Genomic DNA, 27,901 nt, shown 5'->3' on the forward strand with positions numbered 1-27,901 from the left:
TACCGCTTTGACAGCAACACCTGCTTTCAGTAGTGGAGGCCTAACGACTAACAAACGATTTCTTGTAATTGACGGTAATGTGATGAAAGTCAGTCAATTGAAGAAGTTTAAAAAGAAAAGAAAAAAAATCCTGGAATGTACAAAAGACCATGACCGTATTATTTGGACTATAAGTCGCACCACTAAAAAAATTCACAATGAGTAGGGAAAAAATATATATGTCGCAACAATTTTGTCAGAAACCGATAACAAACATAAAAACTAACAATAGTAAAATGGAGAACAACTGGCTAATAAGGCATCTGTTATCATAAGTTTTTGAGAGAACTATGGCCTAAAAAAATAACATAATAGGCCGTCAGTGGTCAGAGGGGGAAAAACATATAAGTCACACTTGAGTATTAGTCGCAGGCCTAGCCAAAATATGAAAAAAAGTGTGACTTATAGGCCGGAAAATACGGTACTTTTTTTGTAAAACTACAAGCAAATAGCAGATGGAGCAAAATTTTATTTTTTAACTTTGACAGGATTAACGTAATTTAAATATGACAACATCTGAATAAATATTTGTCATTCGAATGATGTCTTTTTTAAAATCACTTACCCAATTTCACAATGACATCATTGTTCATGCAATTGGATTGGTTGGTAAAATCTCCATGTGTGCCCCACAAAAAATAAAATGATTTAAAAAAATCACTTTCATGAAATGGAATAGTATATTAAATATCATAGTATTGATCAATTTTCTTGCTTTTCGATAAAAAAAATTCAATTCAGGGATCTTTTTTTATGGCCCCACTAGTTTTCCTCATACCACACCTTGAGAACCAGCGGTCTGCATCTGGTGCAGGCAATACACAGGATGACAGCATCGCTTCTTTTTTTTTGGTCATTTTTATTTCAAGTTCCTTATCAGGCCGCACAGAGCTTGCTTCCTGCGCTTGTCAGAGAATAGCCAGTGAGCAGGGAAGAAGAAATCCTGTTTGTAAATCACACCGTGGGGACGCTGGCTGTTGCTAGGGGGACTTTGTTTATTTTACTACTGCCTTCTCATGCTGTCAACAGGGGCCGCGAGACACCCCTGCCCCTTACCCAGCCTCAATCCGAAAAGGCCGGGAACGGACTTCAGCGAGCGTTTAACACCTCATCAGCTGAATATGTGATATGATTAGTATGCTTTTTTATGGGGTTGCACTATAACATAGATGGAAAAAAGGACAATATATGGCATGTCCTCCAATTCAAATGGGTGCAATACTACCACTTTTTTCTCTTTTCCCAACATTTACAAATTATAGAAATGGCTATTCTACTTGCAAACAAAGCGAAACTTCAAACGCTACCTGACTCAAGTGAGCTACAGTAGCAAAGGTCAAAGGTTGCATTTTTATTGTTTGGCACCACCTGTTCCAAGTTTTCCTCAAGGCTAATCTCCATTGGTTATCCTAGCAAGGGTCACGGGGGTGCTAGAGCCTATGCAAGAAGGAAAACGGAGTACCCAGAGAAAAAGCATGCAGACCAAGGGTGAACATGCAAACTCCACACTGTAAGATTGGAACCCACCATGGATTGAACCCTCGATCTCATAAATGTGAGACGGACATGCTAACCACTCTTCCCCCAAATGTATTAAATTAAGTAATTTCTTAAATATAAATCTCTTCACACCTCACATAGCTTTGAACGCTTTGGCTGCCATTGACGGCAATAGACGTCCAACCCATTTTAATTGGAACATGATGCAAGCGATTTTCCAGCTCCTTCCAGTTGGAATGAATTGGAAGTCCATTCTCGTCGATACCTGTTTTCAATAGCAATTTCCCTTTATTACTAACTACCACAGCAATACTCTGTGACTAAGGATGGCAGTAAATGAGTTAATCTAATGATAACTTTTGAAAAGATGTCCATTGTAGTGAAACGGTTAATATTACAAAATTACTCTGTGGTAAATGTAGTCAATACCAGCTGGCACATTAAATAAAATGGTGACTAAATTGAATTGAATGCTTTTATTGTCATTGTACAAGTAACACAAATAACAACAACAAACAATAAATAATCAACAATTAGATAACTTTATTCATCCCGTACTCGGGAAACAAGCAATAAATAAATACATTGTAGTCAACATAATAAGTAGTCAAGAACATTAAAAATAGGGAAATACACAAATAACAACAACAAACAGACAAACAAATAATCAATAAATAATAATAATAACAATAATAATAAATAACAATACATATATAATCAATAAATAAGTAGTCAACATAATAAATAAGTAGTAATAAAAAAAACGTTCCTCTGAATTCTCCGAGTAAAAAATTGATTTATATAATTAATAAGATCTTAAAAATATTTCCTGTCATTTTGGGTTTGGCGTGAAATGTCACAAAACCAAGGCATGGCTGACGTCAGCACGAGCCTTTACGTAGCTGTGATGTCATCCGTAGGCGCGCTTGGCTTGTTGTCCAAGGCAACGTGCGAGTGAGCGAGAAAGGGTGAGAGAGGTGAGGTGACTCGCCACGTTACGAATCCCCTCCGCCAAGTTACGCACCCCATCCGCCCCGACCTTGTACCCCCCCTCTCCACGACTCCCAGTCAATGTGGGCGGGCTTCGCGTGGAAGCGAGCGGGGGGCGGGAGCGAAACACGACACCCAGAGGACAGAGCGAGGCGAGCGGGGAGAAGTAGAAGAAGGAAGGGGGCGGGACGGAGGAGGAGGAGGAAGAAGAAGAGGGCGACCGAGTGGACGAGTGGCGTGAGCTCCACACGAGCGGGCGGGCAAGAGAGGAGGAAAAAAAAAGTCCAAGCAAAAGCGACGTCCAAGCGCGGAGAAGTCAAGTCGAAACTCGGAGACATGTCGAACGGCGACGAGGATGCAGCCGAGGCGAAGTGATCTTTCGCCGGAGGCTTCGCGGAACAAGTTGCAGGAAGAGTGAAAGCGCTCTTTTCCATTTGACTCCACCGTCTTTTTTGTTTCGTTTTTCCTTGTTGTTGTCTTTGTGAACAACTTTGAGAAGCATCGCCAGAGCACTACCGGACCCTAGCCCGCTTAGCTCCCCGGAGAGCGAGCCCTCTCGGTCGGGTTCGGAGAGAGGCGAAGTACCGCCTCGTTTCCTACCGAAGGCCGAGAAAGTCGCACTCCTATCGGCGGAGTTTCACTAACTTTTAGGCTTAAGATGAAGACGCCGGGAGACAACGGTAAGTCACTCCTGTCTTTTCTCACTTTTAGTGCACATCCACTACGTGTTATATTGTGGCCGATAAATTAGGGAATATCATTTTTAATCAATTTCCCCAAATGTCATAACTTGTCCTTTTTTTCTGCCCAGTTAGATTGTATTTTCTGTGTATTTTCTCTATTCTCTATTTCTCTATTTTGCTTCTTGATGATTGACCATGCTGTATTTCCACAAACCTGTTGATTTATTCAATAAGTCTTCCTTTTCCTTTGCTACTTTAACTTTAGTTTTTATTATTCTCCTATTTTCACTAGGAAGTACTCACTATTGTTGTCTCATGTTTGTGAGTGGATTTCCCCAGGTATATAGTCTGGTAATAACTCATTACTTAACACTGACGTCGACAGACGTCCCATCCATGTGTACTGGGAAGGTTGGCAGCGAACCAGTTCAAACGGATTCCACGTCTACCAGTGCCAAAAGTCATTTTAAATTCACAACAGAAGGCTTAATAGAGCCTCATGATTGGTCCTCTATCATTCTCAATAGCACGGAAGGAGTTTTAACTGGGGTTTTCCGGTAGTCTGCTGAGGTTTGTCTGTGTGTGTATTTGTCTAATTCCTGAAATGCTTGCATAAGTTTTTTCTTGTCAAAGCCAATCCTAACCCCATCACAAAGTAAAAGAGGAAGTGTGAGTATTTGTGCCAGTAATTCAAGATTATTACGTGTTCCACTAACAAATCCGACCCGCCATCCCCTCAATTGAATCTCCTACTGTTCAAGTCCATACAGATCATTAAAAAATGTCTATGTATATGTATATATAAATGCATGTATATGTGTGTGGTATGTCAATGCATTCATATTTAACAGGTTTTCTCTCTGGAGTGGTGGGACCACTTTTTGCTCCCTTCCCCCCTCCACCATGTCCCCTCCTGACTCCCGCTGCACCCATGGTTGCCCCCCCCCGGCCCTCCACATTCCTACACATACACACACTGCAGCAAGATGAGGCTTCTAGGACATCCCATCGTGAACTTGTAGACCTTTTATTACGAGGAACTCTGTTAGTGCGGCCTTCTGGGAAGCTACTAAATATTGATTGTGTTTATGGGTCTGATGTATGCTGTGTATGCGTATGTGTGTGCGTATTCAATCTGTAAATGTCAAGAGCGGGGTTTTTTCCTCATCATTTTCTCACTGTGTTATGGCTAGAAAAATTGTTTTAGTTTGGCCGCGTGCTTGTGATGAAGCATAACCAGGCTTTAACGCCAGTTATTATTTTATAGTCACGTTTTGGTGTCAAAAGAAAAAGTTTAGAAAAGTTTTTTTAAGATAGACTTCAGGTGTGCTTTGTTTAACTTTAAATTGGCTTTGGTTAGTTAGCTACCTAACAAGTAGTGTCGAGAACAATGACAGTAACCAAACTTTATCGGTGACGGTCCTTTTATTTATGACGGTGATGTAACAAATGATAATGAGCTAAACGTGTCTTGAATGAATTAAACATAGGAGTCATTGGCTGATTTCCATTTGATCAGACGAGACGACACCAAAATGCTAAATAGTTTCTGTTACTCGACAATTTCATGTATTTCACATGTAGTTTGCAAGATTGCATAGACTTGCTAATTTTATATTTAATTTGCCTAAATATAGAGAAATAATACACTTAAGAACTACTCTGTCACCACAATATTTTAGTTTGATGTTATTTTAGTGTTCTAAAAGCGTTTGTCATTGCATTAATTAAAAATTTCACTGCCATTGATGGCCCCGATTGCCGCCAGTCTGAATGAATTGGACGTCTGTCGCTGTCAATGGCACTGAAACGTAATGATTCAATGCCAGACACCCCAGTTAGAATGGATTTGCCGTTCCTTGTTCTCAATGACAGTGAATGAGTTAATATACTATGTCCTAAGACTGTGCTGTAATAGTTTAACCCTGGGATGTATTATTCCCTCTAGTTCCTGAGCAAATCATTTCCACTGTCCTATCTAATCTTGTGTCATCACATGTCAATGTTACGTATCTTTAGGTCGCTTAATTGATTAATCCCATGTGTGGGCATCTCAGAGACATTGCCTAACAACAAATCTGACCTTTTGTAGTGCTGTTTATTGAACTATCTAATCTGACCCTGCCCCGATCCGACTGATCTCCTGCTGTTCCCCGTGATTTGCAATCAGAACGCAAGTTTTAACCCTTAACCCCAGCGCTGTTTCCATTGAATGAGCCCGTTGAAAACGATTGTTGCCTGTTTAGCGAAAAGTTGCTTTTGTTTCGGAGTCACCGCTGGATATTGATGGTAAACTCAAATGATGGTGTTTGCTCTTTTCATTCAATTTCAACTCGAGGTTAAATAATCCACTGGTTGCATCAACCTGGATTCACTCTGCAGGTCAAGACATTTGGACAGTGTATTTCAATGTAGTACATTTTAAATCTTCTGTTGAGCAGCACATTGTCAAATTTTACCCAAATACTCTGACCCGAGAAGAGGCAAAATCAGTCAGTAGTGCAGAAATGATGCAATTACTAAGCATTACAATTTGAATGAAAATACCCTCGACACGACCACATTCCTGCCTTTGCTTATTAAATTGACACACCTCTGTCAAAAGTAGTATATTTAGACAACAGTCAATGCCCTGTATTTTCTCTCTACTTTATATTTACATTTTTTGTTTTTGTTTGGACGCATTTAGTGTAGTAACTCGATAACATCAAGCTTTTCTTGACGGTGTACTGTAAATTCGAGCTTAGTATATTTTTCATTTGTGTTGACTGATATCTGCTACCTCTTTGTTTTGTTTATCCTCATGTGGATTTGCCATTATTTTGATCTAAGAAAATCCAATTTTGTCTGACCCCCGCATTTGCAGAGTTCATTCAGTTGAATTACGGAGTGTAAATCCATCCAGTATTTCTACTCCATAACTACTTGCATGACCAAAACCGATAAAACTTTTGGACATTGTAAGAGTTTCGGTAAATAACGTCGCTTTCTAGTTTTTGTTGGCAAATGGTGTTGCAATAACACAATCAATTCAAAATGCACAGAATCTTTTACCACCCAAAAAGCAAAGCTCAGACCGTCTATTTCGTGCCTGGACAGTATCCTGAACAGAACATGTTTTTTTCTCAAAGTATTACTGTAACTCTGACTTTACAAGTACTTTAGCTCAGGTTATTTATGGACCACAGCGTATCATATTTTTCTGATTTACATTTCATACTGGCTACACACTCCATCCTCATTTCCCTCTATCTTCATTCATGTCGCTCTCTGATGGGATAAGGACTGGTGTGTCTCTTTGTACGATGGAATTGCATAGTAGCGGGACCCCTGGCTCTGGAGAGGCCATTGTGTGTGTAGGGAGAGTGGGACAATGGTGGGAGCGGGGGGCAGGCCCCGAGGCTGATTGTGCGTGGACTCGTGGGGGCCAGAGACCTCTCATTGTCCTCATAATGATGCAGAGTGTTGCGTGTGCGCCGCCTGCATGGTAAAGAGTCGGCTTCCACGACTAATTCCCATCATTCAACAGTTAACCATCACCTTTCTGCCTCTGCTGTGACACATAACACAAGCCCACCTCGGGGTATAGCATTAAGGCGAGGCTCGTTGACCGCCGCGATGATGTGTACGATCTCACTCACATTGCTGACTGCAGCAAAATAATCATCAACAAGACTAAGGCACATTATCTCGATACAGTTTTACAGCCTGATTTACGGGACAGGGGGCTCTGCTGCGATCATGCTCCGCCAACATGGCTGAAATAGATGCTGCCTTTTAAGAACACTCCTTACTCCTTATCTTCTCTTAGACCAGCAGCAATGAACCCGCAAAAAGCCCAGAGGGGTGACATCTCGTGATTTTGTTTTGTTCCAGGATAACACAAAAGCATCTGTTTGATGGAATTTGAATACAAACGCCTCAAAGCGCTAGTTGTCGTTATGGTTGTTCATGGAAGTTTTGTTATGGTCGTCAGCGATACCAAGCCTACCCTAGTGCTTTCTAAAAGTTATATAAAATCGTTAGCCGGGTAAAACAAAGTGAAAAAGTTCCTGGCTCAAACTATTCCCACCTTTTAAAACTATTCACGTACATTTTTAGGGAGTTTTATTAATGTAACAGATTTACGGGTACTCATTTTGCCAAACTCTCAATCTCAGGTAAAAAAAATCCCAATAAAATCTTCATCGTCACTTTTACGTTTTCCAAAAAAGTGGATTTTTAGTAACCCCGGACTCAGTTTAATGTGCAATTCACTAGAAAAATAAAAGTAACAAAATCCATGTGTTAGTTGACAAATGACTTCTGCAAGAGAGGATGGAAGGTCGGAGGGTAGTTGTGAAAATGTCTGTATTTAGCCAGGAATGTGACCAAAGGGAACAATGTGCTCGGCCAGTCGACACTAATGGACCTCCCTGCTATTAGTCGCCCTTGACCATCAGGATCATTGGGGGACCGTGAGGTGGGGTGGGGGTTTGGACCCTGTACCAACAAGGTGGCGTTACCCTTGACGGAAACCACATTAACTACCCCATCTGACTATTGAAGTCCAATGGATTATTTTCTCTAAATGGCTGCAAAGTGAGGATTGCAATTTAAAAGTTTACCGTGCAGCCGAACCAATTGTGGCCTCCGGCCATGTGTGATCACGCCATTGATTACAAAGTAGCTTGACCCCAAATGGACTGTATAAGTTACTGTCTGCTAATCGGCTGCCTGTGCATGTCTGTGCAGGATGGTGCTGTTGACTGATAACTTCTGGCAAACACATCCATGTGAATAATAGTACACACACATACACGCGGGGCTGCCTTTTTATTGGAATTCTTGGACCTCCCACATTCCTGCTTAGAAGGTTAATAGTTGCCGGCTGTGTTGCATTACGCATGAGGGGAAACACAACAGTCGGTATCTTCGCAAGCCGTTCCAGAACCCACTCACATTTGACTTGCAGGAGGCATGCGTTTACACACAGATGTACTCCTGCTGGCTACGAGGAACAAAAGCATTACAGTGCATTGTATTCGCTGAGATGGTGGCCGTCTCTTTTCAAAGTGCGTTGCCCTCGATTATTTGAAAGATCAATCAACCGTTAACAAATTGCCATAACTCTAATCGGTACTCGGTCGTTTGGTCGCCGGCCTTTTGGTCGCCCGGAAGGTTATTGATAATTACCATTTAAATTGTTGCTCAAATTCCCTAAATACAAACTGCGAATTATTATTTAGTCATACTTAATGCCCTATTAATTATTAGGCTAAAGAAAAGCTCCAAATTTCCCGTACTTTTATTGTGTTTTGTTGGAGAACTTGTTAAGACCCTGACTGACGTCCCTAAGGGGACAACTCATGTACATACAAACTCTTATACGCTCACACGTCGGCTCAGTGAAACTGCTCAGGGCCATTGTTGGCTTTTATTGATGCGTAGACTGTGTTGTTTTACCTTGTTTTGTTGCCAGTCTTTTGGTCGCCCGGACCCAAACAACGGGCGACCAAAGGACCAGCGACCAAAAGACCGGCGACCAAAAGACCGGCGACCAAAAGACCGGCGACCAAAAGACCGGCGACCAAAAGACCGGTGACCAAAAGACGGCGACCAAACGACCGCACACGACTCTAATCAACCCTACTTTTCATTAAAGTTAATGCATGTGCATTTAAAATGACCATACCACGTAAGCTCACTCAGTCTTAGGAAAGATTTGGGAATGATTATCGCTACTGTTTATTGCTTTGTGTATGACAATGCGATTAAAGATTCAACATTTTATAAGATTGAAAATAATGAAACAATCGCTAAGGCCGCTTTACTGTCAATTCCACATTGGCAAACAACGTTAACATTTTCACTGCCGTCCCTCCCAGTTTAATTAGCTTGGGCGGCTAACTCTATCCATGCCAGCAAATGAGACCAGAAAAACATGTTGAACCCAAAAACGTTATTGTGGAACATTCAGTAAGGTTGACCTGCGGCTGCCCGTGCCTGCGTACGCGCACGTGTACGTAACCTAACACTGGGGATTTACGTGGCGGTATTGTCGTGGTACCGTGAGGTGAACGGCGGTGTGTTTTTGTAAGAGTATATGGAGTGTGTACACAAAAGAAGAGCGTTTCTAGGTGGGCAGCTGTGACTTGCATGAGTAGGTGCGTGTGAATGGTATTAGTTTTGAACTAAGCGTTTGTGCGTATCACAGGTGACCATAGCCATTCTGAAACTGATCTGGACATTATCATACATACACATGCACACACACAGGGATCAGGTGACCGTATTCCTGTGATCCTTCCAGATGAGAGCTTTTATTGTGTAGAAACAACATGATAACCTGGCCTGGAGATTTGCTACTTTTTCACAATGAGCAACGTCTAGATGGCCGCATCATTTAGCATTTGTGACACCGTCCCTAATGACATCACAGCCCTCGGGTTGTCATAATCCTGCCCCCCCCCAGACCCCCCCCACCCGCTCGCTCCCACCAACAGTAGCTCAGGCCGAGGCGGTGCTGTTGTAATGTATACTCCTAATCTTCTTGGATTAGCCCCAATAATGCCGGTCATGCTGAGGGTATCGTTATACGGCAAGGGCTCAGCGGGCAGTGAGGCTGATCACGTGCATTCCAGGCGGTAACTGAGCAGTCGAACAGTCTAGAATCCTTGGGAACGTAAAACGTGACCAAAGAGAATTTGAAGTAAAGGTTATGCAAAGTTTAAATGCGTTGAAGATTGTGAAATTTGGTAACTGTGTAATTAACAAAAATGGAAGAAAAAAAATCAGGAAATAAGTCAGAAAACAGAGAATTTTTTGTCATATGAGGTTTTTTTTGGTCAAGCAAAAGGAATATTGTCTCATGAATTGACACAAAATAGAATGGCATTTTCCAATGTGATATAGTAAAGAAAAACATCAACAGAAGTCTGTGTGCAGGAAGTGGCCACACTTTATTGGTGCTGTTACTATTTTAGTACACTAAATTAACCATCCTTTCTCATTATGTCATTATTACCCATTATCAAAATACACACATCCTCACCTCTATTCATATGGGTGTGTGTTCAACTGACTTCACATGCACGCATAATACGCCCATTAGCTGCTTAATCGTTTTGTTTAAACATTATTCTCTCCATTGTCGGAGGTCAAAGAAATTTCCAATTTGCATACCTAAATACTTTGAACAACTCTTTGAAATGAAAGACTCGGTGTTTCTTTCCGCTCTAAAGTGAATAAAAGGTATAATTGTGACTAAAGAAGCAGCAGATTTTGCTGGAAAACAGGAACAGTCGAACCAAATTGGGATTTTTTGTACCTTCACAAAGGTTAACCTTTTCTCCTTGAGCTCACAAAGATAAGTACCAGTTGAATCACACTTATTGTGTTCGAGATCACGGTATCTAAGACCAATAATTGCCCGAGATGAGAACTTGCCAACCCAATAAATGCTAGTACGTGAGTCTGAATCCGAGTCAACTGATTTTGGGGATCTGCGAATACAGAGGCCCTATTGCATACCAATGAATTAAGGAGAAAAAACAAACACAAATTGAAATGTTTTTATTTTTTAACTTGAACAAATCGATCCCAATATGTGAGCCTGTAAATGGTTAGTGCAGCAGTGTTTTAAATGAAGAGGAAAAAAAGTGACTTTTTAAAAAACTTGTTTTGCTGCTTTTCAGCCCTTAAGAATTAAAAAGAAATGAACGCATCTTAAAAACATGGTACTTTTCACCCAATTACGTTCCTCTGAAATTCCTTGATTCAGCCTGATTTCCAATCACTATTGATACTTTGCTATTAGAAAAACTGTAAACAGTTCCATTTCCTATTATAATCCATTATAGGGGGTTCATTGTTTGATGGGAAAGTTCAGTTTTAATGTGATGTAACCTAAATTTTAACATCAATTGAACACACCAAAATAAGGTACTATCGTTATACATTCATGTAGAGCAGGGGTGGCCAAGTCCGGTCCTCGAGAGCCCCTATCCGGCGGTCTGTTTTCCATATCTCCCTCCACCAACACACTTGAATCAAATAATCTGGATCAGTATCAAGCTTCTGGACAGCTTGCTGATGAGTTGATCATTTGATTCAGGTATAGTAGAGGAGGAAGATATGGAAAACAGACTGGTTAAGGGCTCTCGAGGACCGGACTTGGCCACCCCTGATGTAGACTAATGCATGCAGTGTAGTTAGCGCCCCTGAATGTGCATGTGACAGACTGACCTACTGTCCCTGGACCTTCAAATGCAGGAAGGTGGTGAGTGGCGCTCCTACTAACCCCGCTCTAACCCCTCCAGTCCACTCCCTACAAAAAGGCAGCGGTGTTTGAATAGTTCCCCTGGCTATTTTTATCTGGGAATCTGCCTCTGTGCTGGCCAAAGGAAGAAAGGGGGAAGGGGTGTGAGTGTGTGTGTGTGTGTATGTGTATAGGACAAATATCTAATCTAATTTTGGCTGATGGGAAGTCACTACAAGAACCTCCATGCTGCCCACATAGTGGCAACATTTTGTGCGTATACGTGTGGTTGGCAGTTGGGGTAATGAAATGCTGTCTGGCGCCAAGTTAAACTTTCTCTCTTGTCACCCCTTCCTCCATTATATCCCCCTCCCCCTTCACTTTTCCTTGTCTCCCGCCTCATGTAAGGAATGCGAGCTCACGTTTGGACTTTTCTCAGCCTTTCCTCTTAACCTCCGTGTTCAGACTTGTCCCCTCAGTTTGAACTTTGAGCCAACACCTCACGGCTCGTCATGCTGTGTGTTCCAAAAGGTGCGGCTTTCAGCGCCAGTCAAATGTAAAATGTGACTTGTTTTTTATCAAAAGATTGAAAAGAGTGTACGTGTGGTTTTTGGAAACCAAAGCCGGCATTCTCTTTGCGTGAGCTCAACAACAGCTGGGCTGTTTTTGAAGATTCAGGTGCAGATGCTCTGTAATCACATGCCAAAAAAATGCCGCGTGGCCAGTCTGGCAATAAAACTGTATTTATAGCAACATTTCCACAAAGTTTGGGTTCCCTTTGAGTTCATTTTCTTGAGGTACGATTTGGAATGGTAAACTCAGTTTTGGCTTGATGAACCTGATCTGAGTGAGTTTCCACTGTGGCGTGTGTAGGCGTAACAGCCATTAATGAGTCATTGGGTCTAACCGAAACCAGACTTTTGTTACGCATACTGTCGAAAAACTGGGGACAGGCTTACTTGTCAGAATTTAGATTGTTGATTAATCATGTGGCGGGGATGTTGACTGAGTCTTAACAAGTTTAAGTCTGCATCAGAACAAAGTGATGCGAAAAATACTAACAATTCCTGGCACTATTAATGTCGACTCTTTTTAACAGTCACATTGAAACAGAAGCTTAGAAGATTTAAACCTCATTCAAAATGCCTTCTCAGCATACTGTTGCACCGGAGGAACTGGGGTTTATTCGCATGTTGCATTCAGTTCAAGTGAAAGTAACAGTGTGTTGCAATATGTCAATTCCAAGAGGCGACCGGAAGCCGAAATGCCATCAACTATTGAAGTTGACTGTTTAATTTGCCATCTGCCAGGGTTGTATCAGAGGTATTAAAAACAATTGTTGCTGCTACTGTGTCTTTGAACATCTAAAGGCGCAACGTGCTCTGTTGGCCAGACTGTTGTGCTTTTGATTTTCAATTTGTGGTTGACGGTCTCAGACTTCGACTTATAACGACAACGTAGACATTAGACTATGCTGTTGACTGTAGTATGTCTGGCTATGCCCTGAAGCTATATGTTATCCTTAAAAGTTTAGATATTGGAAACACATGAATAGACTACACTGCAAAGTGATGTATTTTTTGGGGGGGTTCGTTTCCAAGTTAATTTCTAGAATGTCATGCCAAATCTTCATCTGTCTTTCATAATCTTCTTGTTCAATGTGTTTCATGCTAATTTCAAATCCCAGTCATCCCTAAATGATGGCTACCATCTGATTAAATGGAGCAGATGGAACTATTTAACTACTTGAGATGTTTTCGAAGTAACGCCGGTGTTTGTGCATGCAAAACCCACGCAAAAAACACACCCACACGCCAACGTGTTCATCTCTGTAGGGGAGTGAGATCTTTATAAGCATCGATTGACCTTCCCGTCCCACCACCCGCTGATGCCTCTCGCTATCACTCCTGTGTCACCAATCCGTGCTGGAATACCCCAGTGGCGGATCCTCTTCCATTAACCTCCTCCTCTTCTTTCCAACCCCCTTCATACTATCTCCATGGCTTGTCCTTTATAGCTCTCATCTTGCCTTCTGCAACACTGATTTAGGAGCCTACTTGACACACAGATACAACGTTGATGTCTGTTAACATTACTCTGCTAATGATCTAACAAAATTGACAGCTAATATTAGTGATGCACTTATCCAATTTTTTTTAAGTGTTCCAATAATAAGGTGTGACGGACAAAAAAAACAAAGCAATTGGCTTTAAAGCTTTGCATATAGAACCAAGCAAATCCAAGTGACGCAACATCAAAAATCTGATTTGGATAATAATCAGTATGACAATAAATGTGAGGCTTGATTTTTACTCCACTGCTGAATTCTCATTCACACAGGTGGTGTCCCATTCCCATCACGGCTCTGGAAGACCGAAAAAGTCGACCCGATCTCTCTATTCGGTGTCTATAGCGGGGCTGGGCAAACCGGCCCTCGAGGGCCGTTGTGGGTTCAGGTTTTTGTTCCAACCGATCCAGCACAGACAGTTTAACCAGATTTCTGCAGAAAACAAGAAGCATCTGACTGCAATCCACTGATTGCACTTGGTGAAAAGGTGCCCTCTCTATGGGTTGGAATAAAAACCTGCACCCACTGCGACCCTTTGTGGAATAGTTTGCCCACTCCTGGTCTATAGTGTTCCTAGAGAACAGACTCATGGGATAAAGATGGGAAAAATGCCAGCTTTTTCAGGCAATGAGAAAGGTGCTAGTGTTCATGTCCTCCCAAACCAAAAAAATCCCACCGGAGGTCACTCAGATATCGGACCTCCAGCTGGTATCGAGTTCAAATGCCCCCATAAATCTTTTTACCTTCCAACTAACATCCTGACAAAATGCTTTTGTCTTTGTTCTTTTCATTTCTCGTTTGTGTTGTTGAATGTGTGTACGGTGGCTTAAGAGAAACTGAATAATGCATCAGATCATTGGAAAGGTATTTATAGGAAAGCGGAGAGATTAAATATTAATGCCTCTGCCGGCCATCAGTGCTGAGCATCATGTAGCCAAGTGTTCTTGCGCACACATGAACACGCGCACAAATGGACGCACACCTGGAAACAGGCTTGTCTTGTAAAACCTCTCTGGGAGTTTGTACACTGCAGCAAAGTCAATTTGTACATTCCATCTTGGAGTGCTGTTGTGGGGTGGGATTGAAGTAAGATATCTATCACTCTTATTAATATGCACTTTATCGACTTGAATCAGAAGACAGATTCTCAAATTTGACCTGATTGTTGTATGTAAGCCCCCCTCTTTAAATGAAACTGTAGACCAATGATCCATTTGGCTTCTAAACAGAATGACATTAGTGTCTTAAAAGGTGTGTTTCCGTCTGTGTGTTTGCCCCAGTCCTTTCGTATGGCAGCCCTGCCTTTCCATTACAATAGTTTTATCCATGTCCATTTTTAGTATCAGATGTGGCTTCGTGAATTACATAACTAGTTGGCAATTGCACACAGTTGGGCAGACGGAAACACAGGCTAAGCAGACATACAAACAAAAACTGATTTAATGACGAGCACAGAGATTTATGTCGTGACCAGTCACAAGGTGGGATGAGAGAAGAAAATTGTTAGGCTCGTATCAAGGAGGGGAGCAGGAGTTGTGAGCAAAGGCAAACTTTCACACTTTGTTGCGACCAAACAATCGTATCAGCGCTATGACAGAGTACCCACATGTATTTGCCTTTTTCAAATACATACGTTATGGAAGTTTATTAGCAGCAGTGTCTAATGAAGTTTAAAACAGCTGTGGGATAGTGTTTCAGATCAAACTGAACATTTTTGATAACGTTTCACCTGACTATTCAATGACCAAAATATCGGTTCAACTATAAAACATGTCAAAGCTGTAACATACTAGGGCAAGAAAGTTTCAGGCAGGTCAATTCCTCCTCCAGTTGGTGATTGAGTCACACTAACGCGGAATACAAAGGTGAAAAATGTCTTTTCCAGTAAAATTTGCTTCAATGGAGACAATTGGGTTTAATGGTGACGATTGATGAGGAAATGAATACAGTGTGATCAGACATTTTTGAGGATGGTGTTCATGTGTTTCCGACTAATTGATTAGTAAGATCTTGGGTTGCTAAGAGTGCCGCTCATTAATGAAAAGGAGCAATCACGGCAATGCACGACAGCACTGTTCGTCACAAAACACGCAATTTCAAGAAAAAACCTTAATGATTTGATGACTACCCAGTGGGAGTGATGAATTGTTCAACACATTTCATATCAATAATGATGCTGCGCTTGTGTACACGTCACCATGGAAACGAGTCCTAAGTGCAGTACATCGGTCTCTTTCAGAAATGGGGTAAATAGAGAGATTGCAAGTGAAAGAGCTCTTGTGTACATTTGAGTGAGTCACGTCAGGGTCTCGCAGGCTTGTATTGATTTATTCGCGGGTCCCCCACCGCAACGCTCTTCGCTTTTCGTCTGGCCCAGGATGCGACAGGTTCTAAGGACCCATTCTTCTTCGGGTTCGTTGGTTGAGAATGACCAGGTCTACCACTTGTGCCAAGACGTGAAGGATTTCAATCTGTAGTGCCATTTTAATTCCCAACCATATAGCACTGTTTTGCTTATTTCTGTGTAAGACAGTTTCGCACCAATGTCCAATCAGAGCTGCGATCTGTATAAATGGCAAATGCAGATCGATGCTTGATCTTCTGGAATGGCTGGAATGTGGCGTGTTTGCAGTATGTCTGTAAACAAAGCCTTGGAAATAACAAAAAGACTCGTGCTGCTTTTGTCCATGTAGTTTATAACACTAGAAGTAGCATGCTGCCTACTCATGGCCTTTTAAAGCTTGACCAGACCGACAGATGAACACTTAACGACAACAAGTTTCATTGTGCAAGATTATTTGTACAGTTTAACGCGGTTCGCTGTAACCGCATTAACAAGGATTGGATGCCATTCATTTCCCATAGCTTGAAAGCCATTGACACAGAGTAACCTGTTTGGTTTTCATGATGCTGGAACATAAGCATAAACATTTAGGATTGTTTTCATTCCAGTATGTCATCATTTGACGAGATCCGTTTAAATGACCTAGATAATTAAATGCAATCTGACTAATGTTGACCACTAGAGAAACTAGCTTGAATTCATTCATTACAGTGTGTATGCACATTAAACACACAAAGTGAGGTATATATGTTGGTTGTTATTCCATGCGGAGGTAATTGTGTGCGCCAGAGTGTGTGGACTCTTACATAATAGCATGCTGCCACTGACAAGAGGGTAGAAAGTTCATCTTGCTATCTCCCTTCACGTTGTCAATCAATCTTTCATTTCCGTCAACTTCCTTTCTTTTGTTCACTTACTGCTTTATCACCTTTCTTCTCAGACTTTCAGTTTTGTTGTTGTTGTTAAGTGCAACCCATATTGCATCCACACAGCAGGATTTTCTAGAAATAATATCAGAAAAGTAGTAGTGAATGGGTTTGGGTGTCTGTAAAATTTTGGCACAGCATTAAGAATGGGATCACCTATTTGTGGTCAGGAGTCAGTTGGACTGGAGATTCACACTTTTGTGTTGATCTGACCCAGACAATTTGTTGCAATTCACAACTTCCTCAAGCTGCTTATCCTTGTCAGGGTCATGGGGTGCCGGAGCCTATCTCAGGTCACTTCGGGTAAAGTCGGACTACACCCTAAACTGGTTTCTAGCCAGTTGTATGGCACACACAGAGACAGAATCATTCGCGCTAACAAGTGTCAATCGAAGTCACGCAGCCCGCGAAATGACATCAAGTCCTTAAAATTTAAAGTCAACCAATTTCACTTGAAGTTTCAATGGAAAAATACAAAAATCAATAAACACAGACAGAGGTTAATAGAACTTAAAAATCAACATTAAGCAAAATGGAGGTCAGTTAAGTCTGAAAGAGGTACGCTTTGATACAGGGGATGCTTTTGGAGGTCCTTATGCCCCTTTCCCTCCTTTTGCTGTATTTTGCTCTACGGTTACATCACCATCAGCCTTTCACTCTCTTTCTCCCTTTCGCTCTGCTCTCACTTTGTCAGTCTCTTACATAACATCAAGCTTTATTTTCCTTCATTCGACAATTTTAATCTCTACCCATGAGTCAGTGTAGAGTTGACCTGCTGCCGTCTATTTAACAAGGGGCAGATAAATGGTTGTAACTGTAGAAGGGATTTTAATTCAATTAAAATGTCTTTATCTTCAGGGGTTTCAACGATGACATTTAATTATTCTTTAAATTTAATGTATGATATCATTGTCACGAAATTGGTGATTTACAGCCTTAGATTTGAAAAATTTAGTGATTTTGAATTCTTTCCGAAGATTTATTCATCTAAGGCACATTTAGAAAAATAAACACAGGCAAGAAAAATAAATATAGTCAATTAGTGTTCTGTGCAACATGTAAAAAAAAGAATTACCTTTTCCATCTGTCACTTCATTTCATTAGCCCAGATGGATGAATAAGGATACTTTGTGGTATATGAACTATTATTTTATGACCAATTAAATGTCATTTGGGTAATTTCCTGCTGCAGGCATACATCATCTCTCACAGCACCCTCTTCAACGTAGTAGCTTGGAATCATTAGTCGCAAACGGTTCGAACCGTTCAACATGAAAAAACTCACTGCACATTACCAAACCAAAATACCTGAATGAAATCTAACCACCTCATTGGATGGCAAACTTGTTGGATGCGGTGACAGCCATGGTTTGCCAACAATACTCACAAGCTTCCATATTGGCTACAAATACCGATGTGTTCATTCATGACTGTTTTTTTTTTCCAAAGGTTTCTAACACATTCATTCATTTTCCGTACCGCTTATCCTCACAAGGGTCGTGGGGGTGCTGGAGCCTATCCCAGCCAACTATGGGCAGCAGATGAGGGACACCCCCAATTGCTTGGCAGTCCATCGCAGGGCACACTGAGAAGGACAACATTTCTAACACATACACACACAAAAGCACAAGCAAGTGCGCTGGTTGGCAGGCTGGATTGGATGGCTGGCAGCGATGTCTGTGATGTCTGTGTGAGGTGAGTGTTGCATAAGGCTGATCAACACTACTTAAGCGTGTCCCCTAAAGCTGATTAACAAGCCGGTCGAGCAGGGTGAACGAAACAGCGCCGGGTGCTGGAAATGCTGGCACAAGAAGGGAAAGTGGTGACAGGCGGTGACACCACGTGTTTACAACGAGATCAGCACAGGCGCATAAACACCCTGTGCTCTGCCCTTTGTGGCGTACCCGCCACCCGCTGTTGCGCAGTGTGCACTTGCAAGCCTGTATTTGTATACGCGTCAACTTACCACCATTTCTCATGTATGATAAGCCACCACAAAATGGCAACTTTGTAGCTGTAATCATACACTTATCATCAAATTGTGTGTGCTGTGACAATATCAACATAAGGCACCAATCATATAAAGATTACCTTCCATCAGCCATCTCAAAAAACATGTCCCCTGAAGCAGAAATCTCTCCGGATCACTCACAAACCTTAAAAAAATATCCAAGCTTCAAAGGAATCTTATTTCCCAGCCCAATTTTTGCAACTAAAATGATCAATCAGTCTTATCGAAGAGATTGAAACCTGCTATTTACAGATTTTTCAAGGAGCACTTGACAATTCTTCATTCTGTCTGCGTATTTTCTACTTGCATATTCACTTATTTACCAACCTTTGGGTAAAACATTCCTTTTTCACTGAAATACCTGTTGCTGTCTGTCATCTTATCAACCTAGATCAGGGGTGTCAGACTCGGGTTGGTTCGCAGGCCGCGTTAACGTCAACTCGATTTCATGTGGGCCGGACCATTTTAGATTTAATATTTAGAATTTTTTTAATAAATGGATTAAAAGAACTGGATTAAAATCCCTGAATATTACGTTTTTTATAGACAAAACAATGTTTATTTTACCTTTTTTAAATATTTTTAGATTTTACAAAATGATTTTTGAACTAAAAACACAGAAAAAAATGATTAAAAAATTACAATTATTGATTTAAAAGGGGGAAAATCAGGAAATTTAATACACATCTATACTCTTCATTTTAATTTGATCTATAACAGAAATTCGGCACTCATGATTTACTTTCCCGGGCCACACAAAATGATGCGGCGGGCCAGATTTGGACCCCGGGCCTCCACTTTGACACATGTGACCTAGATGAAACGTTGCTTGTTCCCAATATCTATGGGCACATCCTGTCTCTTTACACAAACTAACATACTGCCGCGTTAAACCCCCTAATCGTGTATGACCTCTTCCCACTTCTCTTCTTTCAACGCCTGCCCACAGCACATGCATACACATACAACACACACACACACACACACACACCTTTTCCGACAGATGTGGCCAGAGGCTTTCACCATCCTCTAAAATTAGCTACAATAAAAGAATAGCAGGAAAGTGCACAGGGCAAGGCAGCACAAACAAGACTGATGGACAGAGGCACCAGAAACAGAGGAAGGAACAGGTTGATGTGACTTGGTGAAATAGCCTGTATGTATTTTTGGTACTGTTGACACACGCTGCTGACGCACAGGAAACGTCAGGGAGCACAAATCCTAGCCGTCACTGAGCATTTATTACGTATTGTTCCCCTGGCCGTGTGAAAAACGTCTTTGATTTTGAACTTTTCGTCCTCGTCAGCGCTCGCTTTCCAGTCTTTTATTGGGATGTTTTATACTATACAGTAATCCCTCGAATATCGCGGTTAATGTTGACCAGACATGGCCGCGATAATTGAAAAATTGCGAAGTAGGGTCACATCTATTGTAACCTTTTTTCCCCTTCAGTGGTGAGTCCTAGTAGCAAGAGTGGCTTCCGCTTACGAGTTTCATTGCGGATTTTCACATTTTTATGAACTTTAAAAAAAAAGTTTTTTTAAATTAACAGCGGAAAAAAAAAAGCTAAGTAGTGATTTCGCGATAAGTGAAGATGCGATAATCGAGGGATTACTGTATAAAATAATGTTAGCACCTGTATAGTCATTGATTTAGAACAGTGATTGGATTCTGGCCAATTGTGCTTGATCGAATCTACTTCTGAAATTCAAAACAATTTCATGATATGCACATATTTGAAGGAGACATAACCTTTTCATGATTTTAGACAAATAAATCTTGTAACTGTGCTCCCTTTTGAATCTTTGATGCTACATGCTTGTTACAGCTACCTCGTACCCGCAGCAGTGGGATGGTGTTAAGGACAACAGTGCTTGTTGGCAGGTGGTGTGTGTCCCCTGATTTCTCAGGACTCAAGGGCCCGTTTGAGTGCAAATCCTTCTCACCCGTCTTTTATTTTGCTACATCTGTCTCCCTTGATGATGGCCGTGAGCATCCCAATTAGATCAACAAGTGTCCCTTCCACTTGTTGTGTAGAAACTTGTTTTGGGTGTTTTTTAAATTGTTTTTTTAAAGAAAACACTCTGGGCAACTGCTTTTTTCACCCTTGAATACCTTTCGAGTGCGAGAGCCGTCGCCGGGAACACCGCAGCAGGGAGAAAAACACTGTTCCCGTGGGCCAGCCAACTATTCTGCACACAACAGCTCATAACAAGAAGCAAACAAAAATCAAAAGCATGTATAATTCACATCTGACAGAGATGGAATAATTGGACTTTTGCGGCGTATACTCAAGATAAATTAAGTGACGTAAAAAGACTTATTCAACTCTGTCTGCCATTGATAGCAGTAGGTGTCTAATCCACTTTGACTGCCACAGCATATACACCTGTGAACAAAGTGATTGATAGTGAATGAGTTCATATCTTTATGTTTATGTAAGACTCCAACAATACACTACCTTGTTTTTCCTAATCAAACAAGTTTTTCAAGTTATGAATTAAGGCGTTAAGAAGAATTCCGCCCCAGGAACCAAACTCAAAGCATCGGCACATTTCTGATTCTTCTGTTTCACATTATAAACATTGTTCATTCTATTAGTTTGCTGGCTATTGCTGAACCTTCGCTCAATAAATAAGAGACTGGTTGGCAGGTGCTTTCTATGAACATATTTTAAATATAATTTGTCAATTCTGAATCCTCTTATGCTATGCTATGTCGTGTTTGGGTCCATCTGTTTCTGCTGTTACAGTTAGTGAAGCTGTAGATTGTTGCGTTAGCCTCTACTGGTAGCCCGTTGCTACTTACCATATGCTTGTCATATGTGATCAACTCTGAATTATGTAACTTAAATTCTAATCACCACATGTATTTTTTTTCTCCAAAATCAAAGCTGAACATTTCTTTTGAAATGATAATGACGTAAGGATTTCATTGTTCACTATCCATCTAGGGTTTATTATATCAGATAATTTCATACATTTTTAAAGTATGGTGTCTAGTGCTGCCTTAATTGTAGATAAGGCCTTCATAAGGCTTCATTAAATGACCTAACATTGATGCGTTTCCTTGTGTGGTTCACGATCCATTTTATTTTCCTTGTTAACTGTGAAATAATAACAAGCTTTGAACATTTGCTGTCTTTTAATTACTCAGTCGGCCTCAATGAGAAAATAGGTCGTCACTCTCGCAGAACTCGTAAAAACTTGAGTGACATTGAGTTCAGACTTAATTCAATTAACAACAGGAAAATCAAGTCGGCGGCTAGCAACGCTTACAAACAAATCGATTTGAATCCCTTCATGCGTGCGTCAGTACTGACTCATAGCGCCAATGCATTTAAAATTTGGTCTTGACGATGCCTGGTTTGCCCGCCCCTGCTTCGCACTCGACTAGCACACTCTGGTCTCCTAGCAACCGGACACCTCAGGCCCTAAAATAAACCTCTCCTTTGCTGAAGAAAGACATTGAACAACAAAACAAAATAAATGATAAAGATCATTAGTCCTTGCGGACTCTTGAAGAGAGTCGGATTACACAATGTGAGCTGAGGCAGGCAGGAGTGAGCGGGGACAGCAACAGGTAGTCGTCAGGCGACGGAGTTCAGTGCTACACGCTTTGTGTGTGTGTTAGTTCACCCTCCTTGACGCTGCTCAAAGCAAACAAGTCTGCACCGAGCGAGCGACAGGCTGGCAACAAGGCTGCCATTAAGCAATTCGAATGGAGATTGTACGTGGGAGCTGTTAAAAAATAGAAGGACCCTCATTATAGTCTTTCTTAAATACTTTTCAAGGTTTTGCGCTTCTTCACCATACTTCCAATTTAAGATGATCTGTGTGCAAAAGAGATGCCAATACTATTCCTTTTGACTGAATGCAACAGCAATCATCAGCAGGCAGGAAACTGAGCTGTCAATGTGATGGAAAAGAAGGGGCTGACTTCCCATCACGCTAGAGTGGGACATTCCAGGAAGCCTATAGCCTTCCTGAAAGTGACACCCTTTTTTTAGACAGAACATGTTGTTAGCCTTCCTCACCTAACTCAAGCCTCATCTAATTTACATCTGCATGCCAAAGTCACCTTTGATGGTAATGTCACAGTGATTGAACGGCATCGGGGGGAAAAAAATCCAGATCTTCTAATGATTTAGCTCTACAATCAGTTCATAGGTGACATTTTCAATGTAAAGATGTTTCGACCAGTTAATTTTATGACATGCCTGTTGCAGTAACTTGACTCAGATGTTACAATTCATGAGTTATCGTTTTATTTTTGTTGCTTGTCAGGCATGAAAACAACAGCTATTCCAATGATCAATTTTCTTAACACCACGCGTGATGAGGCCAAATTAATCAAAGCCTCAAATGTTACTGTGGGGTGCTCAGTGGCGTCCTTACATGCTCCTCCGCACAGAGCTCTCAGTCAAATGTGAGCGCAGCAACGGCGGCGAGTGTAGGCAGCGTGTTGTTGAACCAGAGGTGAAGTGTCAACTGGCTGCTCTCGAGCTGCTGGCTAGAGAAGTGCATTAACAGCCGCCTGCCAGCCCGGTAGAGCGACTGAAGGGGGGAGAATACAGGCGCCTGTGGCTTGTAACGTGCTCCTGTTAGGCCTTAACAGCTTTCCCCTAAAGGTTACTTTGAAGAAATTATGAGCCCATCACTAAAAAAAAGCACATCTTTAAAAATTTGTGTAAAGCAGGGGTGTCAAACTGGTCCTTAAAGGGCCGCAATGGGTGCAGGTTTTCATTCAAACCTTTTGCGAGTGTAATCAGTTGCTTGAAGTCAGAGATGCTACTTTTTTTAGAAGACACCTCATTGGTTAAACTCTCTGGATCAGTCGGAACAAAGACCAGGACTGTCAGGAGCAGCTCGTTTGTCCCTCCTGCCTTGCCGTTGGGTTCGAGCAGCTGCGAGTGATGTGTGTATTTAAACACGACTGAATTGGTATTCATTGTCGGATCGTACTGCGTGATACTGCATACATCGCTGCAAAGGTACTGTTCTCCATGCTCCGGTTTTGTTTCGTTTTGGATGTACAAGTCCTTGTTATTTTGTAAGGCTTCCTGAGTTATTAAAGTTATTATCATGAGCACAGTTCGCCTCGTCCCCTCCTGCTTCCCCGCTACTGGGTCCAAATCCCTCCGATCGCGCCACGACGTCGATCGTAACAAGGACCCACTCAGCGGAATCAGTTTGACTATCCATTAATAATCAAATCAGGTCAATCATTGTTTCAAATTAATATTAAATAACTAAAATGGGACTCAAATACTCCAACTCTGGAGACCAAGAGAAGGCTCTACTGCTAGTGAGACAATATTGTTCTGGCCTTTTTAACACACTCGGGGGAACCCATTGGCACACAAACACACACTCCCAACAGGCTTGTTTATGAGTGTGATTATGCACCTAAAAAAAGTAGTAGTCCTGCACACCTGAGTGCCGCCTCAGGTGCAACGCCGCCGGGCCTTGGCGTGTGTTAGCTCGCCATGTTTTTGCGTCTCTTTTTGCTTGTGCTCTTTTTAGCCCTGCTGTTCCCGTGTGAAAAAGCTGGCCCATGGCTGCACGGGTGTGTGTGTGTATCTCGTCGAGCTCCCATCAGACCGAACGCTTGATGTGTGCGCGCCTTGCGTGTGTGCCTACATGTTGCCGGTTGCGTCGTTGTGTTTAGTCTTCCCAGGAGGTGCCAGACCAGTGTGTCCTCAACCATGAGTCTCCTGCCAGTGAGTTCATGCTTCAAAACAGGTGCTTAAATATTCACAGATTTTTACCGGGATTGTCACTGATTAGGCCCATACTTGGAATACACAGCGTGCATAAAGACACAGTATATGGAAGGATTTGTGATCTTTAGGATTTTTCTTGAATAAAATTAGCATTTGTGGCTTTTTTTGTGTGACACCTAGATGTGTTCCTCCACCTCACATGACAAAATAAACCCTGAATGCCATTTTTTGTCTTCCCGTTCGTAGAGAAGCTGAGCAGATCGGACACTGTCACTATTATGATACGAAGTTCCCCTGTCACCAAACAATGTCGTATAAACTGACACCGCGATCTTCAGAAATAACTTTAGTTTGGTTCAGGCATTACGCTGACTAATTTCTAACCAGATACTAACGCTAACACACAAGATAATCTTCTAGCGCCCCCAGATAATTCTACCTTGTTCTCGATTGTTACGGAAGGAAAATGTAAAATTTAGGCCAAGTTATCAGTATATGTGTACCCCACCTTTTTAGCAGAACAACACAAAATATATTGAAATACTCGCCCAACGCTTCAGGATAATTCTTCACGATCATCATGTAGGGAGATCTAAGAGTCTTTTAGTTGATTTATGATCAGCAGTGAGGAAGCAAGTCCAAATTTGGCGTGAGTGTTGGCATATGTGCACTGCGCTTTAGGTTTTTTTGCTTTCAAAGTGAACTTGGCACAATTTTAAACAAGCTCAACTAATGGCTATTTGAACTGTCATTCCGATTCGGACACAAGGGCTTTATGTTCGGGAAGACACGATCCTTTTTTTGGCTAATTTTTCTCTGCCCTTTAATTCTGGTTGGCTGCAAGTGTCACTGTCCAGCGAACGACCACATCTTACATCGCACCCTCTTAAATCTTTCCTTCTTCTTTCCCTCGCTTCTGTCCATCCTTGCTCTGTTCTCCCTCCTGCTCATCCTCCTTTGAACAATAACACCACTGTGTGTATGTGTGTGTGTGTGTGCATGTGGCTATTCTCGGCCCTTCCAAGGCCACAAAGACCTCGCTTCTCTCTGAGACACTCTCTTCTGTGGCTATATGGCGGCCTATAAAAGCCTATAGACAACCTCTAGGAATGGCTGAGCAGCCTTCTCAGCTTCTGTTGTTACTGCATGATGTGTTTAACCCTAACCACTCTCCTGTTCCTGAATTATTTAAAATGAAAGACAGCGTATATACTGTATATCATTTCAAGACAACAAGTTTCCCAGAATATCAAAGATCCGCGTAGAAAAAAAAGTATTTTTAAATATTTTTTGTGTGTGTGTGTGTGTGCGAAATTTTCCTTGGAAGTGCCATTTCAATTTGTTCTGAATGGTGATAAATAAAAAGTCACTTGGTCAAATGTGTCAGAACCCTGATTCATGACACATTACATCATTCCATGATTTAAAGTCAAGTTTATCGGAGTTAATTAATTTGACTTGAATAACTTTTTAATAGAAGAAAATGCTTTTTCCTGCTGATCTTTCCAGATGAAAACGACGAACCTAATGATTAATCCCTATTATACCTTCCTTAATCTGTATGGCTGCATTTTGTCCTTCTCTATTTCCGTAACACGCCGTTGTCTTTCTCCTTGTCGTACCAGCTTGATGTATTTTTAATGCATTCGCTGGTCCAGCCACTTTAGGATTCATACGTAAGAGCTCTGATTATCTCAACACGGCGAACGCTTCCCTCACTTCGTCCTTTTGATCGTCTCGTCGTCTCTTCCCTCTCCCGTTTCCTCGACTCGACCCAGCTGGAAGCTTCGGGCCCTTTTTTTTGCTCATCAGAATGTGTTGACTCGTATTAGAATAGACTACTACTGTCTGGCTCGCCTTTTAATGCTTTTACCGACTCCCTGAACCCGCAGTGACCTCATGCTTCTTCATCCGTGATAGTTAAACAGAAACTTTGCTGTTATTTTGTCATAGGCCTGTCAGTTGATTTGCCGCAGAGAATCTCACGTCCTTTCTCACGCGGACTTTCTGCCAGTCGCTTTCTTCCCCTCCTTCTTCCCGAAAGCATTTTGGCCCACACAGACTTGGTAGTTCACTTCTGAATCTGTGTTCCGGGCAGCCCTTTTCCCCTTTTTTTCTTTGAGCTACTTGCAAAGAGGTTTTATGTATATAACACCATTCTGTCACAAGGCTATTCAAAGTGCTCACAAAGCACACCAAGATGCAACCAGTGGGTATTTTTAGGTAAAAATACATAAACCTGATGCTGACTAATATTGGATCTCAACTTTGCTCTAAAATTGAGCCTCTTTGTTTCTAAGAAAAGTTTGTTTTTTCTTAATTTGATTATTCTTTTTTACAGTTATTGATAGAGTTGAGCATTCGTCACGTTAACCAAGATATTGCATTCTAGCTAGTAATAATTAGTGATGTCCTAATCCTATACTTGGTATGAGTTTTTGAAGCATTGTTTCATGAGGCTTTTTTTGTGTAGTTACTTGTTTTAGACACACTGACTGGTCAACCAGTGACCCTTTAGAGTGGCATTTTTGGAGTTTCAGCATTTTCTGTTTTGCCAACTCTAGTGCGTTGTGCTTTGCCCACACATAACAAAGTCTTTTGTTAAATTTAGGTTTTGTATTATTTAGACAAAATCTACTTATTGTGTTTTTAAAGGATGTCTCACCTGGAACGGGCCAAAATCACTATTAAATGGTTGCTTAGGTGAATTTCCATTTTTCATCTCGGATTTTAGAGACATTTTCTAGTCTGATGACAAAATGATTTCATAAAATTCTACCCTTGACATGGTGATTGCTGTTGCTTATTGAAGTTTAGGTCGATTGTTTTGTTATCTTGATTTGCTTAATTTTACCTCGGCTGTAGAAAAGCGTGTTTTTTTAATTCCTATATTTACACTCTTTCAACAGTTAATAATGTTAATTGAAACATTGCCTGTACAGTGTGTATTGGTTTTATGAGGGGGCCAGTTTTGGATTATAGATTGTATCAGACAAAAACAGCAACAAAAACAAGCAGGCAGATTCGAATGTCCGCATGTAATGTGAGACATCGAGTGTTTAGTGATCTTTTTGACTTTGGAGTGGTGGTGACCGTGGCAAAAAAATGGTGTTTGGAGTCTCTTTCTTGGCCTTCTCTTCACTAGATCATCAAAAAAACCTGTCAGATTAGTTTTTATTTTTTTCAAACAAATCTGCGCATATGAGTGTAGAGGAAAATGAGGCGAGAAATGGTGACCTAACCTCTACCATCTTCTCTTTTGACCTCTACTTTCCCTCTTTCAGGCTCCTTTCCTCTCGCATCATTCCCAGAGGGTGATACCAGATAGCCATTACGGTATACACCCACAATCTGCATCAATAATGTAGAGGTTTCT

General features: G+C 41.4%; 1 protein-coding gene across 1 annotated transcript in view; it reads left to right on the forward strand.

The window, feature by feature from the left end:
• The first annotated feature begins 2,686 nt into the window (after positions 1-2,686).
• Positions 2,687-27,901, forward strand: part of erfl3 (Ets2 repressor factor like 3) — a 40,672-nt gene continuing 15,457 nt past the window's right edge. Inside the window, exon 1 of the mRNA XM_077599005.1 lies at positions 2,687-3,209. Coding sequence (XP_077455131.1) covers positions 3,188-3,209 — 22 coding nt within the window. The 5' untranslated portion in view covers positions 2,687-3,187. The remainder of the gene's footprint in view (positions 3,210-27,901) is intronic.

Source organism: Stigmatopora argus, chromosome 4 (genome assembly GCF_051989625.1).
Source record: "Stigmatopora argus isolate UIUO_Sarg chromosome 4, RoL_Sarg_1.0, whole genome shotgun sequence".
Taxonomy (NCBI): domain Eukaryota; kingdom Metazoa; phylum Chordata; class Actinopteri; order Syngnathiformes; family Syngnathidae; genus Stigmatopora; species Stigmatopora argus.